At 46.9% G+C, this 23662-nt stretch overlaps 3 protein-coding genes across 3 annotated transcripts; all 3 read right to left on the bottom strand.

Moving 5' to 3' along the window:
• Positions 1-3735: 3735 nt before the first annotated feature.
• LOC112879666 (NEP1-interacting protein-like 2) lies at positions 3736-6351 on the bottom strand. The gene is made up of 5 exons (XM_025944058.1): positions 5968-6351; positions 5656-5834; positions 5101-5184; positions 4741-4905; positions 3736-4078 (listed from the first exon to the last, which is right to left on the bottom strand). Exons 1-5 carry the CDS (start codon positions 6098-6100, stop codon positions 3956-3958), a joined length of 684 nt encoding a protein of 227 aa, XP_025799843.1. The 5' UTR covers positions 6101-6351; the 3' UTR covers positions 3736-3955.
• Positions 6352-9705: 3354 nt separating this feature from the next.
• LOC112887463 (uncharacterized protein At5g39570-like) lies at positions 9706-10691 on the bottom strand. The gene is made up of 2 exons (XM_025953673.1): positions 10251-10691; positions 9706-10089 (listed from the first exon to the last, which is right to left on the bottom strand). The coding sequence occupies exons 1-2, from the start codon at positions 10689-10691 to the stop codon at positions 9955-9957; spliced, it is 576 nt and encodes a 191-aa protein (XP_025809458.1). The 3' UTR covers positions 9706-9954.
• Positions 10692-11199: 508 nt separating this feature from the next.
• Positions 11200-20643, bottom strand: LOC112887378 (probable serine/threonine-protein kinase SIS8). Its single transcript, XM_025953566.1, is given in 14 exon segments — positions 11200-11749; positions 11751-11832; positions 11957-12133; positions 12221-12270; positions 14140-14208; positions 14288-14386; positions 14490-14568; positions 15092-15192; positions 15577-15645; positions 16264-16304; positions 16397-17763; positions 17947-18050; positions 18393-18827; positions 19658-20643. Coding segments are annotated over 14 exon segments (3378 nt in total). The 5' UTR covers positions 20330-20643; the 3' UTR covers positions 11200-11716.
• Between the last annotated feature and the right edge of the window lie 3019 nt (positions 20644-23662).

Raw genomic sequence — 23662 nt, forward strand, 5'->3', positions numbered from 1 at the left:
GTGATGTATCGCACTCCATTTCAGGAGAAAAACGAGCATGGTTACCCAACAGAGAATGAACTAAGCTGATCAATTAAGAACCTCTTTGGTACAGCTTTTTGAAGAGCTTCAAAAAAAGCTTCACATGTAGCTGTGCTAAAAAGATATTTTTCTTGCAGCTTTATCAATGAAGCACCTGGTGAATCTGTTTTTGGTTTACACTGGGGAGGAGAAACTGGAAATCATAGCTTCACCCACTTCTCCTACAGGCCCACGTTTCGCCAAACAATTTTGAAAACAGTTCCAGCTTCACCAGAAAAGATGCTTTAAGAGCTGTTTTAGGAAAAGCTAAAACTATGTCAAATAGGACCTAAGGGTGCAACTACACCTTCAGCTTCACCAAAAGCGTACTTTAAGGATCTGTTTGGTCGGTGGAACGAGTGGAGATGGAACGGAGCGGTTCCATTTTTACCATTGTTTGGTTGAGGAAGGGTAGAACGGAACGGCTCCAAAATGGGAATATGCCTTCGAGATGCGGAACCATGCGGCTCGGTAAAAACGAGCGGACGTGAACGCTCACCTCCCACGCGCGCGCGAGCACCGGTGCCCGTCACCCCCCCCCCCCAACGCCCGCCTGCACCGCCCCTCTCCCCTCTGCCCCTCCCCCCCCCCCCGGCCGGCCGGTGAGCGCGCGCCGGCCCCCACCCCCCCGGCGGCGGCACGGATCTGCCCCCCCCCCCCCCCGCGCTGGCCAGCGAGCACGCCAGGCCCCCCTCCCCCGCCGGCGAGCACGCGCGCGAACACCCCCCCCCCCCCCGGCGCCCCTCCCCCCGCCCGCGAGCGCGCGTGCGAGCCCCCCACCCCCGGGCGGTGGCCAGGCGCTGGCCAGCGAGCGCGCCACCATTCCTCCCCCCCCCCGGTGCATTTTAACTGAAATGGTGCCCCCGGGTGCATTTTAACTGACATGGTGGTAAGTTTACCCAAATAAAACAGGAGGTAACCACATTCACATGGCTCTCCAACCAAACACAGAATGGAATGGTTCTACTCTAGCGCACTCTCCAACCAAATAAAAAATGGAGCGGCTCCATTCTCCTTACCAAACGTAGAACGGAACGGCTCTATTATCAGAAATTAGAATGGAGCTATTCCATTCAAATTGGTTCCCCAACCAAACGGACCCTAAACTAAACTACAAATTACGTGCTGACAAGTGACAATGACACACTACTGTGGTGAAAATGGATGCAGGGTGGATGGATACGGGTGCACCTCTGCATCCTGCAGCCTGTTCACAAGAGAGACACAGAGATCCATCAACTCGACCTGCCTGCATTTGCATTTGGCACGCGCTCATCTGAATTCCCTATTAAAATAGCACTGCTACTGGCACAGCGGATTGGGCGGTGCAGATTTGCAATGCTGAATCGCTCACTGACTCTGCGGATCGTTTACGCGCAGGTTAATTATCAACCCGCAATCTTCCAATTGGATTTGGATCCTGGTGTTTGCAGATATTAGCAGTCCAAACTAATGGAGGGGGCCTTCAGTTCGATGAGTGAGCGTAGGCGAAGCGGTAGGTGGAGCTGGAATGGAATCTTCATCAGCCCATTATGGGGAATTTTGATTTACCAGGAAAATGTGATGAACGGCTGGGAGCACCCTCCTCGCACTGGCTGACAGCTTCCGCAGCCACCATGCAATCGCGTCGCAGCTTTGCTCCACAGCCATTGCCTGACGCCTCGCCTCCCTCCGGATCGGAAAACCTCCAACCAAATGCGCGCGGCGGAATCGCTGGGCGCGGACGCCGTGTGTTGCGCTGCGCATCGCCTGAGTGTCCATGGCCGCCGCCGCATCCGGCTCTGGCTGTTTTGGCCGCGGCCAACATATTTTGCAGAAAAATCCCTAAAGCGATCCGGAATTTTATGTAAAACCCCCTGATTTGGATCGCGATCCATAAGCGCGATCCAAATTAGGGGTTTTTGTGTAAAATTTGGATCCTGAATTTTGCAAAAGACACCCTGGTCCTGGTCTTCTCCTTCCCGCCCGGCGGCGGCGCGGGCTACCTCGCCGCAGCGTTTGGACCTCCACCACCCCACTTCGCACGTCTGGCATCGTCACCCGCTCCACCCTCCGTACGCGTCCTCTTCCTCCTAATGCCAAGGGAAGCGAAGCAGTGGTCCGAGTTCAGGGTTGGCCTTAGCCGTTGGCTGCTCACCCGCCGGTGGATGATGACTCTCAAGCGGATTGGTATTGGGCGGCGGCGGTCACGCATGCTCTTGGGCGTGGGACCATCCGCTCATCTTGCTTCCTACGCAGCAGGGATCCCTCTTGCACGGCAGGGGCCTCTTGGACGCCGGACTGCGAGTTCATCTCACCACTCAAGCACAGCCAGTTCAGATTCTGAAGCCCAACCCGATCATGCGTACAGAAAATCAGAGCTGAGTCGCTAGCATCGCTGGAAGAAGGGAAAATTAGATGTGCACCATTAAAATAAGATGACGGAAGTTTCAGAAATATATCGATAAAACAACTGAAAAGAACATCGTGATGTATTCGGTAGACGTACAGCGATGATCTCATCATCCTTGCCAAAGATCCTTGACACTTGCTCAAGAAACTGCTTATTTTTTGTCATTCCTTTGTGTGTCAGCAACACAGAAGAAAGTCAGATGTGAATCACAACTTAATCACAGTTAAACATTGGTTAACTGAAATCCTCAGTATGCTCATCAGTTTGATCTTAGAAAAGAAACGAGAACAGGAATTACACAGACGAAAGGGGCAAATTGATGTACAGTAGCGAGTCAGTAATTTTAATCTAAAACAAGGTAATTTTAAAGGTTTAATCTAAAAAAAAAGTAATTTTAAAGGTGTGTACAGATGACTCCAGCTATGAAATGGATTCGATCTGTCGTTGGCAATCACGAGTCCACAACTATACTAGACTGTTTCTGCTCGATCACGCAAGATATGTGAACAACATAGGATTCATCGACCTGTGGAATGGTGGACCGAGAGGATCCCACGAAAGAGTAACCCTCTGAAATTACAGCGCTGAACTCACCCTCGGTTATCAGGGCCATGGAGGGTCTGATTCAGTTTCGTCAGAGAAGTGCATTCAGTCAGCAGAGTGCTTCTTCAGGCTTACCGTTTCAGCGTTCAACCAGCCGTTCATCTTTGATCGGAGGCTTCATACTTAAGTTGTTAGGCGCGCCTAAGAGCGTCTATTTCTAATTCCTGTTAATTAAACTTCTTGGCTGCTTAAGCTGTAATGACTCCAATTTGTTATAGAAATCTGGAGGGAGTGATTGGAGGGTATCGTGAAGAACCACCAGTAAAGTTCTAGAGTTTAGAACATCTGTAGCCTGTAGCCTGTAGGACTTCGTCGTCTCGCCGCCGGCGGCTGTTGCCTCGATTCAGTTATCTACAGCCTCTTGTGTTCTTGCTCGAACCTACCTATCTTTCGTTGATTGAACTTGTAGTTCCTGACATAGGTGCTGCTGCTGCCATGCGCGCCGCCACTGCCCATCGCCGGTGCTCGCATCGTCAGTCGTCGGCTTGCTGTTGCTGTGTGTCGTGTGTGTGTGGTGTGGTGGGCGGCTGGGCGCTGGGCAGGCCGTGCGTCATGCGTGTGCGTCAGTTCGCTGATTGGTGGGCTCTTGGGCCGTATAATTTTTTGGGCGGAGGAGAATGAGAGCAACAATAGTAGATGGGGAATGGGGCAAACAGGCCTACCTCGTGATCGCCGCTTCGTTAATTGCCAAGCATCGCCCAATCTTATTTCATTTCACATCGTAACCGGGCGTAAGAAACAGAGTCAGACTGTCAGATGTACAGGGAAGCTTTCACTGGTAGTAAAACAAGCAGGATTCTACTAGTAATTTACATCACCGTATTGTAGGGTTATCTCTATATGAAGTAACATTTCACTTCACCCAGCTAGTTCCTTCACCTAATAAGCAGGTTACCTATCTTACATCTCTTGCCTGCACACGGGGCATGAGCCATGATCGACAAGCCACTTGTCCACGCAAGGCTGGTGGAAAGTGTGAGAGCAATTGGGCAACCTCCTCGCTGTCTCGCCGGCTACAAAGTCCTGCAAGAAGGACGCAATTAGGTCGGCCTTGATGAGAAGAGAAACTGCAGAAAGCAGATGCCAGCCACATTGCATTTAGTAGCAAACAAGTTTTGGTATGAGCATTGCTAATTGCAGTTGCCCCATTGAGGTTGTTGCATCTGACTGCATTTCCTATCAGTGTATCACTCGTACCATGCGTTCACTATCTCATTATCGCATTCATGATCTCACTATCAGGCCATTTTTCTGGTTGAATAATGCCCAGAAATTTTTTCGAACAAAATGGTTCGGAAAATCGTTGATTTAACAGTCAACTGTGAGCCCCAGAATAAATTGGTAGTCTATGCGCTCACCTTGTACTGAAGGATTGCAGATAAGTCTAATATTGTTCTTCGGAGAAACAACATAAACTTCATAATTCTTTGAGTAAGATAAAAACAAAATTATCAGGACAAAAAGAACTATAGAAGACACCATAACATTAGTGATCAAAATGGTTGGCCTCATGTTTTTAAAAGTATGCTAGATTTATATAAAGGAGCAAGATCACTAGCTATGAGAGGAATTTATTACTTTTAGTATTGTTTGTTTGCTCCTATACCTACTGCTTTTAACCAAAATAAAGTGTGTACTGTGCAACAAGGTTTGCTAGATAATTTTTACACTTCCATAAATCCTACCTGTAGACAGATAGGGCAAGACAGGATTTCCCCAAAGGAGTCCCGCATTTGGTCAGTGACCACATAATGTGGTAGTTTCTTCAACGACTCTAGTGAGAGCCCTTTAGATGAAATGTCTCCAAAGATGTCATACAGGTCATCATGACCAAAATCTGACATGCTGACCTGTCAATGAAAAATATTTAAAACTTAGTAGAAAGTAGAAACACACAACCAACCAATTAACTGTCTCAATTTTTTTTTTGTGCAGCATCAGCATTCAATTTCTATAACAGCACAGAGATGAGAGATATACAGACTCAAAAGAAGCATAGACAGAGATGTCACTAGAACACTATGAATGAGCTACTGACTACTGACCTGCCAGCGGGATGATGTATATCCTGAAGATGTAAGTTGCTCTTGCACAAACCGGGCCTGAATGAGCTGCTCGATGAAATCAGCCTGCACACCAAACCATGAATTTTCATGAGAGAGCACGTCTAGAAAAATACCTCTAACTGTTACCATTGTAAAAAAAAATCACGTTTAGGATCTAGACCTCAAACGACCTAGCAATAGTGTAAGTGAAATCTTTGCTGGGTTGCATAAGTGCAAGTGAAACCAAGCTCGTGAAGTAACAGTCACTGTCTCACAGGGGCAAGATGACGTCATCTTTTAGCATATAGCAGATAGCATATACTAGATGATATCGTTCACACCTAACACCGACATCGTTCACACCTGGCGCAAGCAAGCATCATAATTTAAATCGAGTAGTTTTCAATTGGCAAAGCGTGGCGCGTGTTATTAGGAAAAAGCATTATCCAAGCTGAAAGTCTACGCAGATGCATCATCAGAAACTGAAAAACAAATAGTGAATGTCAGAACACCGACAGGGTCACAGGGGCGGGGAAGAGGTCTGATTGTACTGACCATGGAGGATGCGCCGTGCGAGCCCAGCCGGTCGGAGCACCAGTAAGCTCGCGAAGCCTCGAGAACCTCGATGGAGAGGACAGCTCCGGCGAACGCCCCGAGTCCAGCTCCCCGCAGGACGCCGCTGTCCGAAGCTCTCCCCGCGACGGCGCCGGTGACGGCTCCGGTCAAAGCCCCAGCTTGACGTACACGCCGCGCGCAGGAAACAAGAGGGGGACACCGACCTCAGGACAGGGCAACCAACAGAGCACGAAGCGAGCGCGCTCGCCGAGAGAGAGAGAAGGAAGCAGAGCAGGTGGAAAGCGCGAGTACCGAGAGCGAAGATGCCAGTGAGGGCCCCGGAGACGACGCCGGCCAGCAGCCTGGGGAGGTGCAGCGCCGCGCCGCGCTCGTCCAGCGCGCCCTCGTCGGGCGCCGGCGCGGCCACCGCCTCGGCAACCTCCATCGTTGTCGCGGAGGAAGCTAGCAAGCTAGAGGTGGGGCGACACGCCGAGCGCCCCCTCGCCACGTAGTGGCGGTGGCGTTTATTTTTGGCGCCTGCGTCGGTGTGGCGAGGAATGCAGGGGAGCTCAGGGCTGGAGAGGCGAGAGGCTCTCCGGGAGAGGCGAGCGAGGGTGCACTGCAGCGCCCCTGCGTCCCTGCCTGATGATGAAGGCTGAAGAGAGAGATCAAGATAGAGAGGGATGGAATAGACTTGGCTTTAGCGGGCGGCTTGTGAAATCATTTTGTTCGGTCGCTTTCGCTTCGTGGTTCGCGTGTCGATTCATTTTTTTTGTTGTGGGGGGGGGGGGGGGGGGCTCTCTCCTCTTTTGTACGGAGTACCTTAGGGGTGGTGAGAGGTTTTTTTCATGGAAGAATGAGAACAAAACGCAGTATTGAGAACTTTTGTCTATTTCTTTTCCACCTCGCACTGATGGATGGGCAGCACCTTCAGCTGGGCAATCAGTGACATATGACTCGTACCAAACGCAAGCAGAGGATGGATCTTTTTTTTCTTGCAGGCCAGAGTGCTGACAAACAGCTTCAGCAACTTCACCTCTTTAGTTGCATGTGTTTCAGGATTCAAAGATCAAAAAACGATTTTTTTTATATACAATTAAGATAAAAAAAACCCGCCCTCTGGCCTGCTCCTTGGCCGCTGCGGTAATGTCACGGCACTGACACAAGGCTTTTCCTGGATTGTATTTCTGATGTTCGACTTAGAGAAGGATTTAGGGGACAACTGACTAATCCGGAAACCAGCTAGCCTGCGAAATTCCTCAGCCCTCACGGTTACAGTGTTGCCGAGCATGAGCCGTGCACCAATGACGCCTTGCATTGCATGTGACCCCAGGACGCGAGCATCGAAGGCAGATAGACCAAGCCCCCCTTTTTTTAAGAAAGAAATCGATCTCGGTCGATCGACAAAACCGCAAAGATATCAATCGTGAACAGCGATCCCCCCCATGTGTGCCCTTCAATCCTGGAGAAGAAGATAGAAACTATCCATGCGGTGCATTCAATCCCCGGCTCAGCAACACATCCCGGGCTGTCTGCCGACCGTGCGTGTTTATCACCCGTGACGGCGACCGCGCGCCCGCCGCCAGAGCTGCCGCGCCCGCTGCCTCCGCTCGCCGCCAGAGCGCGCCCGCTGCCGCGGCCGCGCTGCTCCAGGCTCCGGGGCGCGGTCGCTTTCACGCGTCCGATCGTTGCGTACGCGTGCGGTGGGCGTTCCCCTCGTGCGCGGCCCGCGTGAGCTCGCCGTTCTCGCGTGCCCGCCCGCGTCCGCTCTGTAGTCTGGCGCCGACGATCTCCGGATCTCCGAGTCTCGGCGGCCGCGGCGGCGTCAGCGTCGGCCACTGGCTGGGCGACCGCGCGACCGGACTGGATGGCAACGTGCCGCCATGTCGATCGCAGGCTGCATTTTTTCTTTAAAAAAAAGAAACCGTAGGCTGCATGTTCTTCGAATTAGGTGCTCATAATTGTTAGCTCTAGCCTCTAGCGACTTCGTTCTTTACGTGCCATGTGTTCCTACTTCCTAAAGCCTGGGATTAGGGTTCACGCAAGGTAGCTGCAGATGACACTGATTACTGGACTAGGGGATTTCTTCCCTGGTGCAGATTCGTCGGTGATTCCTGGGCCCATCACGTCCTATTCCTGCCCAGCTTCTGCTAGCATGCATGCCAAGGCAAGAATTCTGAATTCTTGCGAGTCACGAGCGAGGATGCCAGTTGCCAGAAGATCTCGATGAGCATGGGCGGTAGTAGAGCCCTGATGTGATGTGCTCCCGGCCGGCTCCCTGCGATCGGTGCTTTGGTTTGTTACAATAAGTTGGGATAGCCACAGGAGCACAGGATCCGACCCAACTACCAGTCACATCAGGACTGAACGCCACACTACCCCGTGTCCTCCGTCGCAGCTTAAGCCAAAAGCAGCACGTCCCGGTACGCGGTCCTCGTTGCTATCGCCTATCAGCAACCGTCGGTTCTCGCCACGGTCGAGTCGAGATCACCTTTCGGGGGATAGAAAATGGGTGTACGAGGGTGAGTTGTGCTAATGTTCGATTAAATGCGACAAAAACCACACATGACGCCGTGATCTTCAAACAGAAAATGTGAAGTTTCCATAGGCTAGCAGGGATTACTCTGGTTTTATATAATATTTGAATTGTGTTAGCTACTGTTTTCTTGCTTTATTCAGAGACAAAAGTAATTCATCACTCGGTGCCTCTGCCCGCAGATGAGATCCTGAATCACTGAAACCAGCTTGACTGTGAACTTCCTTTTTTCTTTTTACATCAGTTTGGGTTCATCCAATTTTCATATGGAAACTTGCCAATAATAGCTTAAAGCCAATGCTTTGCCTGAATAAAAGATCCCGAATCACTGAACCAACTTGATTGTGTACCTTTTTTTCTCCTCCAATTTTCATATGGAATCCTACCAATTGCTGAAACCCAATGCTTTAATTTTCTTTGTTTCGTGAGACAGACTCCATTGTTTGGCTGTTTTGTTTCATTTTTAAATTAATATATATAACCAGTAGGGGGTTAATCCCCTCCTGTTTCATAAAAAAATTGCTGAAAGCCAGGCCTTGTTTAGAGAGGCCACTTTGACCTGCTCAAATGATTTAGTGATACGCATATGCATTATAAAGAAGAATCTTTCCGTACCGCCGGTTTGGTTCTAAAGTATGAGCAAAATGATTGCATCTTATGATGTTATGATCTTGTGAAGTTTCCACCGATCTGCTAATGAGGCCACAGTTTCATCCATAGCCTCGAAAAATCTCAGGGATTGTGCCCAGGTTCACCGCTTGTAGCATCTTTTGGGGTAACCGGTTTGTTTGGCTGACTGATGATTGGTAGGTGCATCATTTCAACACACTCATTGTGTGCATCTAAGCCGATAGCTTCGATGCCCCACCGGGTGGGGGTGGGGTGCAAACAAAGAAACATCGTAATAGCTAGGACCATGCGAGCACCGCATGAAACCGAAAGGTGCAAAGGTAACTTGGCACGAGAAATGGCCAAACAAGTGTACGTACGTGAGATACTACACGTAGAAGATGACACTGATACCATCGATAGCCAATCAATGCTTTCCAGCTCAAAAGATGAGCAGGGGCTTGAATTGCCTGTAAGTTTTTGTACCTGGGAAGCCTTGCCAATACGCATACAGTACTCCAGTTACCACGGGAAGCAGGCTCACAGCAGCTGTCCTCAGTACAACTCTACCTGTTGGGTTTTTCTTTTATTTTTATTTTCCCTTTTCCTTTACGATTACAGATGACGTACGCACACATCCCTACCACAGCACACATACACGAACGCATCTCCTATGCAACACGCAACTATGATATTCTCCGGTAGCTGCTGCTCCATCCGTTGCGAATTACAATTCATTTTAACTTTTCTAAATACATATTTTACTATGCATCTAGATGTACACTATATATTTATGTGTATAGAAAAATTATAATTGAGACGGAAGAAGTACGAGTAATGGAAGAATAATTGTGCCATTTTCAGCTGCATTTCGACGCCCTTTGCCATGATCCAAGTAAATGCAAATCAGATTATCGTAATTTTATTCCAAAAGAATCGAAAGCACAAGAATCGGATCGATGCATACTCCCCTCAGGAAAAAAAGAAAGTTCGGGGTGACCAGAACCAGAATAGCAGAAAAGTTGAAAAGAAAAGCAAAAAGAAATGAGGGATGCCTGATTGTGAGAAGCAGAATTAATCCCCTAACCTTATTTACTACCAGTAGTCGATGCAGTCAAGGGATGATACATATCGGTCTGACATTATCGCGTGGCTTAATCATCGTCATCGTGGCGGCGACGGTTGCTCTTCTCGTATCGCTTCTTCTTGTCGTCGTCGGAGTCATCGTCGTCGTACTTCTTGTAGCGCGGCTTCCTCTTGTCGTCGTCATCGGAGTCGTCGTCGTCACCCTGCAGATCGATAAACCGTTACCACGGGGGGACTCTTGTAAATCAATCTAGGCCTCCAGCCCAAGCCCACGTTTAGACCAATAAAGGCCCATCAATACTGCCAGCAAACAGGGTCCGCGACGGCCCATACTATGAGTTAAGGCCCAACGTCCTACACTCACTTTCTTCTTGCGGCCGTAGCTGGGCCTCTCGTCCCCGTCGTACGCCGGCTTGGGCTTCCGGTACGCCTTCTGCTCGTCGTCGTCGTCGTCGTGTCCCTTCCTCCCGTAGCCGTACCCAGAGCCCACAGAGCCGTGGGTCTCCTCCTCGTGAGGCTGAGGCCGCCTCGCGTACCCGCCGCCGCCGCCGCCGCCGCCGTACCCTGCAGCGGACCCGTGGGACTCCTCGGCCCCGGGCCTGCGGCCACCGTGCTGCTGGGGGCGGTCGTACGAGGAGGCGGAGGAGGTGGCGGTGGAGATCGGGTAGCAGGTCTCCTCGGAGGGCGGCAGCGGGCGGCCGAAGGTGAGGGCGATGTCGTAGCCGCCGCCGTAGGGGGTCGGGTCGTACTCGTCGAAGTCGGCCACCTCGTCCGCCCTTCCGCCTCCCCAGAAGACGCCCGCCATCGCGCGCCCTGCTGATTCTGGCTGCTCGCCGTCGGCCGGTCGGTCGGTGCGGAACTCGAGTTCGCGCTCGGATCGGGTGATCGGTCTTGGCTCCGGAGACGGCGATCGGGTTAACTAGCGCGACGCGCACGCCCGGCATGCGCACCGACGTGCGTGGGTGCGAGGCTTGCGGAGTTTCCATGGCCGGGAACTGGTCAGGTCGAAGCGTGCGCGGAGGCGTCGGGCGCGCTGGCAGTGCGACGTCGTGCGTTCGGGCTCCGCTCGCGGCATTTGCCAATTCTGGGAGGGGTGACGTCCGGTCAGAGAATGATCAGGCCTCTAACCTGCCCACCACTCACATCGTGATCTGCCGTAGCTCCGGTCGAGTCACGGCACGCTCTGCTTTCGAACCCAACAGATGGCGACGGCAGGCAAAATGCGACAACGACAGCAGATCAGCTTGATGAGAGCAGGCTTCAAGCTGGTGAGCAAGCATTCAGTGAGGGGGAAAAACCCCAGACATGGTATGCAACGGAAAGCCCCAACACGGCTAACTTCATCAGGCACTAGATGAGTCCAAACTCGCTGCACAAGCTGAGCAACCTTTTCTCTTTCTTTTTCCTGGTTGACAGCACATTACATCTGTTGGCATTTACATATAAATACCCACCTTTTGGTGGGGCACACGACGAAAGAAAAAGGAAGAGAAGGTATGAACAAAGGCCCTTGTTCCGCCTGCCATCTCAGTTCCTGATTCAAGCGTTCCACTGTGCCAAAACATTATTGTTCTGCACAATTTCTTGCTTAGATCATAGACCTTCGCCTTGTTTCACGGGTATATCAGTGCTGGTCTTCAAATCCGGATCAATGGCAAGCGGGCTTAAGCTTGACATGACATTGCCACCCTTAAAATTTAGACCAGTTTTTGGATAGAGTAGCAAACAGACCAACATCACAGCTTTGTCATCCTTGACCACATGCTTGCTGTTACTGTACAGAAATAATCCTATAAGTTCGGACGTTGGGCAGTTGCTAATCTCCTTGCCTTACTCATCTGTTTGTTGTACTCTCTGCCTTTGGTGCTTGATTGCTTGTTAGGTTCTTCAACAATGGTTTTAATGCAGCCATGATATCTGCAAATGATGGCCGCAACTTTGGGTCCCTACGACAAATAAGAAAGTGAATTTAGCTATCAAAAAAAGCATATGTCAATTAGAAGGATGCAAATTATGCGGAAGGACTGTGAAGTATTTTTAGAATGCACCAAGCAAGTTAAGAATACTAACGTATGCCAGCATTTCACTATTATCTCTGCTATGGCAGGATCGATGTTATCTGGAATATCAAGGCGACGATTCTGAAACCCAACTGCTCCAACAACTTGCATGGCGTTCATTCCTTCCCAAGGTTGTAATAGTGTACAAAGCTCCCATAATATGACTCCATAGCTAAAAACATCGCATCTGCCAACACATAAAACTGTTTCAGCAGCACAAAATAATTCAAGATAAGGTTATATTGGAACCGAGTCTTTAACCAGTAGAGCTTACTTTTCGTCTGATGGTTCATTACGAAGTACTTCTGGTGCCATCCACTCTGCCTGCACATCAGCACAGTTGTTCAGTAATGATTTAAGGTAGCCCTTGAACCAACTAGTAACTTTTAAAGTGGTACAAACAGATAACACAAGTTAACCTAAACACACAGTGTTCACCCAGCTAGTCTTATCAGGAGTTACACTTGTCTCTAGAATGTAGACAGCTACCTGTTTTGGACTTGACTGAAATCTCACATGCAGAAGCTTAAGGTAGGAGAGGATTGCTTGTAGAACATGAGAGTTTGCAGAGCTCTATGAATAGGGTTTACTGGAACAGCATTTAACTTTATCTAATAAACGGTAGTTGTTATTATGCACTTGCAGTACAACAAAAAAGCTTATAGAATGAGCTCAAGCCAAACCACTCAGCTCCTTAACATAGAATTACAAATAAAAGAAAAGGGAAATGGAAAGGACATCAGGGTAAGTAAACTTGTAATTTGCATGCTACATAGCATTCCACGCCGTTATATAAAGATAGTAATTACTGAAATGAGTGTTGGTTATCTTATGACTATAGCATCTTCACAAGAAAATTGAAACTAACAGACAAGTTTATAGAGAACTTAAGTATGCACTGAAGAATAGTGCAAGATTTTTGACCTTCGCCATTCATAACCCTGTAAATATCATCACCAATCTTCCTTCCATACCAGGGTAGTTAAAATTATACCTTCAGGGAACCCTATCTGCATGCGCACTGGATGAGTATCTGCAGGTCCAGGACCTCCTAAAGCAAGTGTCCTTGCAGAGCATAGTTTGCAAGATCAGCATGTCTGGAAACTACCAGCTTTGGAGATCTGCTCTACCAAGTCAGACTACTGAGCTTTCTTTGTGTGCATCAGATTTGCACCATGGAAGCGTGTTTTGAAATCTTATGCTCCTTTATGATGCAAGTTCTTATGGGTCAGCATCCATACTAGATGTTGGATGGAGGATATAAACCAGGCGTGGGCTACCACGCCCAGCTAGATGCCCGACGTGTCATCAGGCCAATGAGATCATCCAATACCTACTGGTCTCTCTTGTGTGGTTGCCAGGTATGGTTCAACCTGCTCTAAAGTCCAAAGGATTGACCTCCAGGGGTATCTCCACAGGCAGACCCAGACATCTTCACAAGCTGGTAGTGTCACTCAGTTGAGAAACAATTCAGAAAAGGACTCCAACTCCCTGGTAATCCTCGTCATATGGAGCTTTATAGAAGCACCACAACAAAATGGTGCTACAGTGACCATGAACGCGGTGATCCAGGCAATGGAGGTTGAAGGCTCTAACTCGTCGTGTGCAGCTGAGGCGTAGGAGCTAAGGAACCTGCTGTCTTGCTAGTAGCCCCCCATCCCCTCTTGGTCATTTTATTTTTTGTATTCAGTAATCACAACTCCTTATTCATGTAATGACACATAGCTCTCCTACATGTTTGAGGAAAAATATATACCTTCAAATATTTCATTCCTTTTCCATATGCAAGGAGCACGATGGAGAAAGTTTATTAATACCTGATGCAATCGATGTTAATATTAACTAGACAAGAACCGGCAGCACATGTTTGCTACTTTTTTCAGAGCAAAAGGAGAAGATAATTTACAGTTTACATAGCTAGAGAACTCAAAATTAGAATAAATATATTCATAATGACATAAGTGCTTAGCTAGAGAACTCAAAATTAGAATAAATATATTCATAATGACATAGTGCTTCTATACTCTCCAAAAAGTAATTGCACACAATTCAAGCAATTTGATGGTAACTGACAGCATAATTTAAACCTGCTGAGTAACCACAAATGCTTTAAGATTATGCATAATATTTTTTGGGAGAGTGCAGAAGACCAATAAACTTATAATAGAATAGCCAACGATCATGCAAGCTTACTGTTCCAGCTGTTGATCTTGATGACAGGAAGGTTTTGTTCTTCATTCTTGACAAACCAAAATCGCAAACCTGATAGCAAAAGTTTATGGAGCAACTTGCAATATAAATTACACGAAATGTCAATGTCATAAACGAGCTTGTATGTTACCTTCACAACCCAGTTCTTGTCCACAAGTAGATTTGGAGATTTCAGATCTCGATGGACTATAACTGGTGAGCAATTATGCAGATAATTCATACCGCGAGCCTATAAAATTGAAAGAAAGCTTAGTAGATAATATCTCAGTTATGCTTCTCCAAATTTATCGGCAACTAGCAATAGTGATATTCAAATTATTCATTTGTCATACCACATCAAGTGCCATTCTTAAGCGTTTCCTTTCATCCAACTGGTTGTTAGGTCGATGAATCAACCGGAACAAGCTGCCTCTGCAATACCAATAATAGTAGCACTAGTAAAATTAATAAATAATACTGAATTTAAAGTAGTATTGGAAACTGCAGCCGCATGTTGTGCATAAAAGGGTGAATGGTATTGAAATGAGTATGCATGAACTAAGCTTAAAAAGAATATGTGCCTCCTATATAATACGAATGGTATGCATGTGTCAAATAATACTGTTGGTATGCATGTGTTAAATAATACTGTTATAGCGTCCCTACTCCCACCTATACCTTTTCTTCTTTCTTGAACTTATGTAGACTCATGTCATGAACTTGAGTACAGATCCCATGTCCCTAACTTAATGTACTGTTCCTAAAGACAATAATTATCAATAAAAAGTTCTTATCTCTACACATCATTAGTTGCTCATAAACTTACTGCAACATGGAAGATGTTAGAGAAAAGCTTGTGTCAGTAACACATTGTATTCTGAATCATAAAGTACAATCACTGGTGATCCTGTTTCCATATGCTATGAAGGAAACAATATAAATGAAAAAAACCCACCTTGGAAGAAACTCGGTGACAATGGAAAGATTAGGCACGCGAGTGATAGCACCCATGAAGAGAACAACATTAGGATGGCGTAACCTTTTCATTATTCGCACCTAGGCATGAAATAATGCATTATCAGGTGGTGCAAGAGCAACTGGGGAAGAAACTCGACCGGCCCCAAACCCATATCTAAAAAGTAAAGTTTTCAAATAACAAAACAATTGTTGGAGCTGCTGGCATATTCTCCATGCTGTGAGACATAGACACTGTAATTTGCGTTTTAATTAAGAAACAATCGTTAAATGAAGCATTATCTATCAATTGTCACACCCTAACAAAAATTAATGTAAGTTATATGTATTGAAGAGAAATACACAGAATGCGTATAGACATTTGTGACTCAGAAAATATGAAAAACATAAATAGAAATAACAAAGCCAAAATTTTGTACTTCAATCTATTTATGCCAGTGGAATGACATCCAGAGAGGAATATACCTCAGTTCTAAACTCTTCGAGAGCATCACCTGAAAGATCTTGTTGCAGAAACTTCTTGACTGCAACTTCCTGTAGAGAAAACAATTTATTATCCTGTAAAAGGTACCGGAAAACAAAGAAAAAGAAGCAAAATACAGAGATGGTGACAATGAAAAATAACATAGCTAGAAGTTTATAACAGAAGACTGAATGCAAAAATGGATGGATCTTCAAATTAAACAAAACTACTGATGCTAGGCATGTTCTTGAAACCTGTTTCTCCAAATGATACTAAGGCCTGTCACTATAGATATCTGAGGTCACCTAAGGTTCTAGGGCGAAACTAAATCAACAGACCAAAAAAGTTTGTGCAGTTTAAGTGTACATGTAAAATGTTTTCTTTTCTGTCAGAAGTCTCACGATGTAAATGGAGAAAGTACACCAAATGGCAATAGTTTCACATTGCCCTTTACTAGCTGGATTTTCTCATTGCTAAATGTCTGTAAAATAGACAAGTACAGAGCCATTACATTTCAGTGTTGGCATAGATTATGTTATCATATTATCTAAATTAATATGTCTTCACATCTTTAGTTGAGTACTTCATATACCGAAAAGGGTTGACTTCGTTTCGCAACTTTTCCATTTCTCATTTGGAAATTGCTGATTCAGATGATAAATAAGGAACTTGTTGACTGGAAGACATACCGTTCCATGCCATTCTCCTCTATACACTTCTCCAAATGATCCTGGAAACAATAGTACCCACAGTCAGCGGAAAAGTAGTATGATTAAGAGAACCGTCAATTTCATAAATAATTAAGTAGTAAATCAATTGTACCGAGGCCTATTCGTTCACCAATAGCGATTTCTTCCCATTGGATTTCAAACTCTGCAACGTCCTCCAAAGCAAGATCAGATTTTGCACTCTCTGTCCCACTTGATTTGTCTGAGGTCCGTTCAGCTTCCTGAGGAATTTCTTGATCCAGCGCATTATCTTGGGAATGATCAGCTTCAAGGATGTCTTTATCCCAAAAATCATCTCCACCTTTCTCAACTAATTCGTTTCCTTTAGAGGGACTTGGTAAGCTAAGCAGCTGATTACCAGGCTCCAAGTGTTCATATTGCTTGCTCACGGCAGCAGTTGTGGCAACAACTGCGGCTGCAGTTACAGTAGCTGCTGCAGCAACAGGCACGTCAAAGTTCACGTCACTATTAGATTTAGCTGCAGCAACAACCATAGAGGATGCCACCACTGCAGCAGTTGCAACTGCAGCTGCTGTAACAGGCAATTGCTTTGTAAGTGGTGCTGGAGCTTCCTGAGGAGGTGCAGAAGGTTCGTATTGAGGGACAAAGGGAGATGCAATATCTCTGATGTCATGGGGTTGGTAAACACCCAGACCCTCAACAGGCTTAAGTGATTCCAGAGATGTCCGGTGAGGAACAACTTTTGGTTGGAGTTCATGCCCAGGATGATGAGGCAATGATGGAGCGTGACCACTATCTGTGTATTTCCTTGACTCGAACTCATTCATCGTCCTTTTCATTTCATCCTTGCTTTGAAACAGCGTGGTGTCATAGACGATGAGGTCCTTAGGCTCTTCCATGGAATCCTCTGAAAACAAGTCAGGTGGTGCCACGACCCCATTTTCGCGTAAAACCTCATGGATCTTCTGAGCTAATTGTGGATTTTCCTTGGCGGCATTAATCATGTACTCTGAAATGTCCTTCACTTTCATTCTCCGGACAGCTGGAGTGCTGCCCATATCTGACGCAGATGGTGAACTTGATGAAGAATCGACGGGTGCAATTGATTTCTCTTTGTTTTTTGCAACCGTAATGTAGTCTGCGTTTGTAGATTCATTACTGATAGGCCTACTTTCACTAGTGCATGTGCTAACTGATAGTTTCTCGAATGAACTTGATAGCATACTTTGTTGATTGCTTGTCTGATTAGTTGTAGGTCCATCTGTATCAGAAGGACCAACATTGCTTGAAGTGGATCTTCTGTCTAGTAACTCATAATCAAAAGAACCATAGGCTGAACTCGATGCTCTGCTAAAAGAAGATCCCAGCAGGTTGGTAGTCTCATCTTTCTTCAAGTGATGATTATCAGCGACAAAATTTTCATCGAAGTCTGAAGATAAAACAGCACCATCTGAAGGAATAAGTGTACCAGGATCAGCCACAAGATCAACAATGAACTCCCTGCAAAATGTGACATAGTATAGATGGTTATAAAGCTAAATGCATATTTAATGCACATTTCATTTCTCATTGCCAACATTTAGATGGCATAAGAAGTCTGCGCATAGCAGTATAACACAATTATGCTATGTCGGGCCATCCTACAAAATCCCATTGATGGTGGACATGTAAAGGGTGCAATACCTTCCACCTTTAAATTTGACAATATTCAATGCTCCATCATCTGATCCAGTGTACTGCCTTCCTTTCAGCAACCGGCAAGGTACATCAAGGCCATCAGCCAAAACCTGCATGAAGCATGATGAGATATGATTGCTACCACAGTGATGCATTTTTCAATTCAACAAATGTTGCTAACAATGGTTTTTCATGTCACATGTTCAGGATGTTAATCGAACAGCACAAAATCAGAGCTATCCATTTTTGTAGGGTATAACACGAGAGCAACATGTATCTAGTACTGTTCAATTTGAAGTTGAGAATAATACATAACACATTATGGAAGATATTTCCCAATGTTCATTTTTAATAGAAAAATCTTTTTTTGTAATAAAGTTCAGAACAGGTGCAAGAATTACAGGATCCAAGGTTAGCTATATCAGTTTAAACATGTGTATAAAGTTACTGACCTTAAATAGCAGGGCACGGTGGCGAGCTAGACCAATTTTTAGTTGACCAAGTGGCACAACGACGCTTCCAATGCTACTTCTTAAGGAGTTAAGCATATTCTGGTATTTCACTGACATGCTCTCAGGATCAAAAACTCCACCCATGTGTCTAGCAACTAGACTGGCAAGTCTCTTCACCAAAGCATTTCCCACAGATTCTGAAGTTCTTGATTGAAGGTCAAGAGAAATGATTAAGGCCTCCTGCTGAAGTTTCATGAGCTCAGGGTCTTCACCTCTGTGAACCAACACAACTTCCCAGTTGACTTTATGCGAAAATGGCTGGGCTCGTAGCTCAGCAAAAGAGGGCATAGTAACTGATGCCGGCCCATTCCCAACGTAAAAGAGATCATAGAATCCATCCGATATTTTGTCATCATAGGTAAGGGCGTTCAAATTCTGTCAGCCGTGAAGAAATATATTATGGACATGTCAGATACATGGTGAGACAAAAATAAGTAGGAAACATAAGTCAGTTACTCGTTTCACGGAATAACCAGCGCCACCCAGACTATCAGACATTACTGTAATCTAGATTAAGATTGATCAGTGATCATAGGTACAATAGATGTCATTCATGTCAATGGCATGTACTAGTAGAGAGGTAGAGAAAGATGGGAAAACACCACACACCTTTAGGGTTGGGTAACCTTTTGTATATATAGCCGGGCACGGCTTGGTTACAAGTCAAGTCATCTCTAATACCAAGCCAACGCAACATTTATTACCAACCTAACAAAATAATGGTGTAATAACAAATTTACAGAAAAATCCACCTAGAATAGTGATCTCGCTCCAAAGAAAGAATTCTTGTTGTCATCAATCCAATAAAGGATACACTTGGTTACTGGTAGCAAACTGAACAAGCTACGTAAGCAATGACCATGATCCTGCGGTGTTTTAAGCATATGCTGAAATTCAGAGTGAAAGTGTACTATGAACAATGGACTTCTATACAGTGAGAACTCCATGAAACAGAGATGATAATCCATGCTGCTGAAATTTTGTCTAAGCTCGTGAGAAAATAGCATTCTGTTCTTATAAACTAAATTACACACTAGAACACCGTAATGCAGGCAGCTGGTAGTACAACCAAGCAAACGGTATTGTAATCTTAAGCAGTCGCACGTGATGCAATCTACTTCACGATCACAAATCAAAATTGCAATTGGAATACTGCTACTGGAAGACGAAATCGAACGTGCAGGGTACTGAATTGGGAAACTTACCCAGTATCGGGCCGCGAGGACCTCCGCAGGGGATGTCTGAGGCGGACAGAAGCCCAGACTAAGCTGCTTGGCGACCTCAATCTCCATCTCCTCCGGATTGTCCCGCGCGCTCATCTCCAGCACCAGCTGAATCTGGTACGCCTCCAGGTCGTCCTCCTCCTTCTCCCTCTCCCGCTTCCTCTCCTCCGCCTCCGACGACTCCCTTATCACCCTCTCCTCCACCTCGTCCTCCTCCTGCGACCGCCTCCGCTCCCTTCCCATCTCTTCCGCCTGCGACCGCCTCCGCTCCCTCAACACCTCTTCCTCCTGCGACCGCCTCCGCTCCATCTCTTCCTCCTGCGACCGCCTCCGCTCCATCTCTTCCTGCTGCGATCGCCGCCTCTCAGCCGCCGCGGACTGCCTCGCGCTCCTCTCCTCTGCCCCAACCCCAAACGACGCCGACGTCGGCACCTCTGCTTCCACGGGAATCGGGGGCGGGGGGCGGGTAGGCACCGAGTCGAGCCAGCTGGATACCGCCGAGGGCTGCTGCCTGTGGTCGTGTTGCGGTTGATGATGATGATGATGAACCCCACCACCACCGCTACCGCCTTTGCGTGAGGGCGGCGGTGAAGGCGACGAACCTCCGTCGCTGGAGCCCTCGCCGATGTGTAGCTTCCTGAGGAAGTTCTTCATGCCGCCGCCGCCGCCTCCGAGACCGAGGTCGCCGTCGAAGCTATCGCCTCGCCTGCTGTTACTGGCGCTGGTGGTGGGTGGGTGGATCCGACATGGCCACTGACGCTGAGGCGGAAGGGCTCTGATTAGCTTTTGGCACTGGCAGCGATTGACTCGTCCGCGAGTGGCCGAAACGGCATTAGTTTAGTCGGTATCGCTAATCGCAAGCGACTACTAGTTGCCTACTCCTTCCAGCTAGCTCGCGTCCCCTCCGTCCCCGACCCCTCGGCGATGACCCCGGCTCGGCGAGGATTAGGCGAAGAGAATTGGAGGGTTTTACCCAAAAGAGAATGAATTGGGGGGTCTGCGGTTAATTACCAAATGAGGCGTGGTTTAGTAGGTCAATTCCGCCTGCGACAGTGTGTGGAATTAATTAGGAAAGGCGTGCGCATGTCTCGTAGACCACGGGATAGGCATGGACCAGGGGTTTCCGTTGGTCACAGTCTCGCAGATATCCGGCTACGTTTGAGGGTCTCTCACCATGACAAGTGGGGACATCAGACACCATGGCCCGCATGTCATGGCCGTCACATTTTACAACGTTGGTGACACAACGGTTTCGCTCCGCGCTAGCAGAAAGTGGTCAGTTAGCAGAAAAGAAAGCGCGCTTACGGACACACCACCACCGCCTCGAGCCCGCGTGGACGCGGATCACGGTCAAGACAAGCTCGTCCGCCCTCGTCAGCTTACATCTCCCCCTGACGTGCGGGCCCGCACCACTGCCCAAGTGGTGGCGGCGGCCGTCGAACGGAGCCACGTCGGATGAGCACCACTCCTCGGGCCCCACACGCCATTGAGGCTCGCACACTACCGCGTGGACCCCGCCTGGCAACTTTTTCGTGCTCCCACTGACACGCTGATCTGGCGAGCCACTTGCCGCGCACTGCGAGTGGAGTAGTGGACAGCGTGCTTCTACGTGCTGTTTGATTCCGATTATTTTAAATTTTAAAGGTTTGATTTTAGAAAATCTAGTCTCGATTCTCGATTCTGGAGTCATCCGATTTTTAAATTTTTTAAATCAAACCTTCAAAATAAAAAATAATCGGAACCGGAGCAACCATGTTCCCGCCCCTGGTAATACGGAGTCACTGCCATGTGGGATCTTGTACGCAGCTTCGCTTCAGGCCCCACTTCCCACGTGAAAGCATATCCTTCGTACGGTGGCAGATAAGCTAGTTGGTGGGCCCCGCACGGTGGCCAGTTCACCTTGCGGCTGGGCCACTGTGTGTTGGACTGTCTCCTTGGGTTTATCTTTGATGAGTTTTTCTAAAAAAGGGATTAAAAAAATTAAAATTTGTAAAAGGGGTGCCAGTTGGGAAAATTTTGAGAAATGGGTGCCTCCCGCCCGCTGAACGGGCGGAAAGGAGCCTCCCGCCCACCCATCGGGCGGGAGGTTCGAAGAAAAATTTCAGGGGCCACTTCGCGAATAAGAAAAGTGGGCGGCCAGTGGGCGGGAGGCATCCCGCCCGGTCAGTGGGCGGGACGCCACCCGCCCGGCCAGCGGGCGGGAGGTCCCCCCGCAGGCTATTTCAAACTCAGACTTCTATACTTCGTAGAATTTATGTTTCACAGGCTATTTGAAATTCAGACTTTTTTCAAATACAAAATTTATTCACCATACTCTTATGTATGCATATAAAATTTTAATTCAATTTTACGAAGAAGATTACGGTATCTAAAACTCGTACGAAGATAGTTAAACGATAACGTTTTGCAACGTAGAATCCAAATATTCTGTCTTCAGTCAATGCGGCAAATATTACAAATACACATCCAGGTGTGATACAATCTCAACCCGGCAAATATTACACATGAGTAAACAACGTTCAAATAAAATTGCAACTAAATGATGCCAGATGACGTACTAGCACTCGATCGGCGACGTCTCTCACTCCTTGATGCAACAGGAAGTTTTCCATCTGTAGCATGACCTGTGTTCCACATTGCCGTACGTGGTGTAACCGGGCGCTTTCTGCCTTCTTAGTCATATATTGTGTTACCATGAATCCAAAATTTATGTCAGAATCTCGTATGAATACCTGATTTTTAATGAACCGGTCCCTAAACTAATCGGTACATCCCCGGACGATTAATTCCACAATTGCAACCAGTGGAAGCCCACGAACACCTCGCAGCACCCAATTGTAAACCTCGGCGAAGTTGGTGGTCATTATGCCGTACCTTGCACCATCGGTATCATAAAATAACGCCCACTTCTCTTTAGGTTCATTCTCAATTCATTCAGAAAAGTTTTTCACCACTAAGCCAGACCTTCTGCGAGTAAGTGCAGTATCTGTTGGCAAAGGGTACAAAGCCTCTGCTTCATCATGTGCAGTTATATTTTTTGATGCGTCCTCGGCTCTTTTCTTCCCGGTCAGTTCATCAAGTTTCTGCCACTGCTTGTTAAATTTTTGCTGATTCGTTTCCTTGCATAGCCTCTTGAACATATCCATAAGGTGCTTGTTCTTGAATTGGCTGAAAAAGTTTGCACCGATATGTCTCATGCACCACCTACTGCGAACATCACGCTACTTGGGCGGCTCTCCGGTCTCCACACACCCCTGCTGCAAATCTAGTATTGCCCTCAGTATGTGTAAGCATCTAGGCCCTCAAGGTATGTTTCGGTGATTAATGACAACCATTATTGTGACTAATGAGTTTATGCAGCTTTATAGATCATTATCGCTCATTTGGTTATATGTCAAAAGAGGCCCCTAATTTTCATTATTCAAAAAGGCGATCTCGGCATTCAACTCAATAATATGTCAAGACTAAGTATCTTTCTAGTCCTAAGTGTCATAAGGTTGAGCAGGACACTTAGGTTAGTATAGGTTTTATAGTTTTGTAGTGATCGCACTATTAAGAGTGGTTCAGGCTTAGTAACTTGAGCATGGACTTGGTCATTTGAAAATGGATGCACACAATGGTCACTCAGGTTTCTAGAAGCTCAAATAAGTGGTTCTTAACTTATATCTCAAGAAATATTTGGATTTCATTCAAGACTCAAGTCAGCAAAGGCAAAATCAGAAAAATCCTTATCACCGGATTAACCGACGCCTCAAGTTTTCTATACGTCGGTTAAACATGGTCTACAGGTCAGGACAAGTCAATACACCGGTTAAGCCGACGTTATTTGAAATTGGACGTCGGTGCAGTTGTCCAGAGACTCGGTTTTCAGTTGATCAGTGGACAACTACACTCACCGGTTAAACCGACGCTATTTGAAATTGGACGTCGGTGCAGTTGTCCAGTGACTTGGTATTTCAGTTGATCAATGGATGACTACACTCACCG

Source organism: Panicum hallii, chromosome 1 (genome assembly GCF_002211085.1).
Source record: "Panicum hallii strain FIL2 chromosome 1, PHallii_v3.1, whole genome shotgun sequence".
NCBI classification, from domain to species: domain Eukaryota; kingdom Viridiplantae; phylum Streptophyta; class Magnoliopsida; order Poales; family Poaceae; genus Panicum; species Panicum hallii.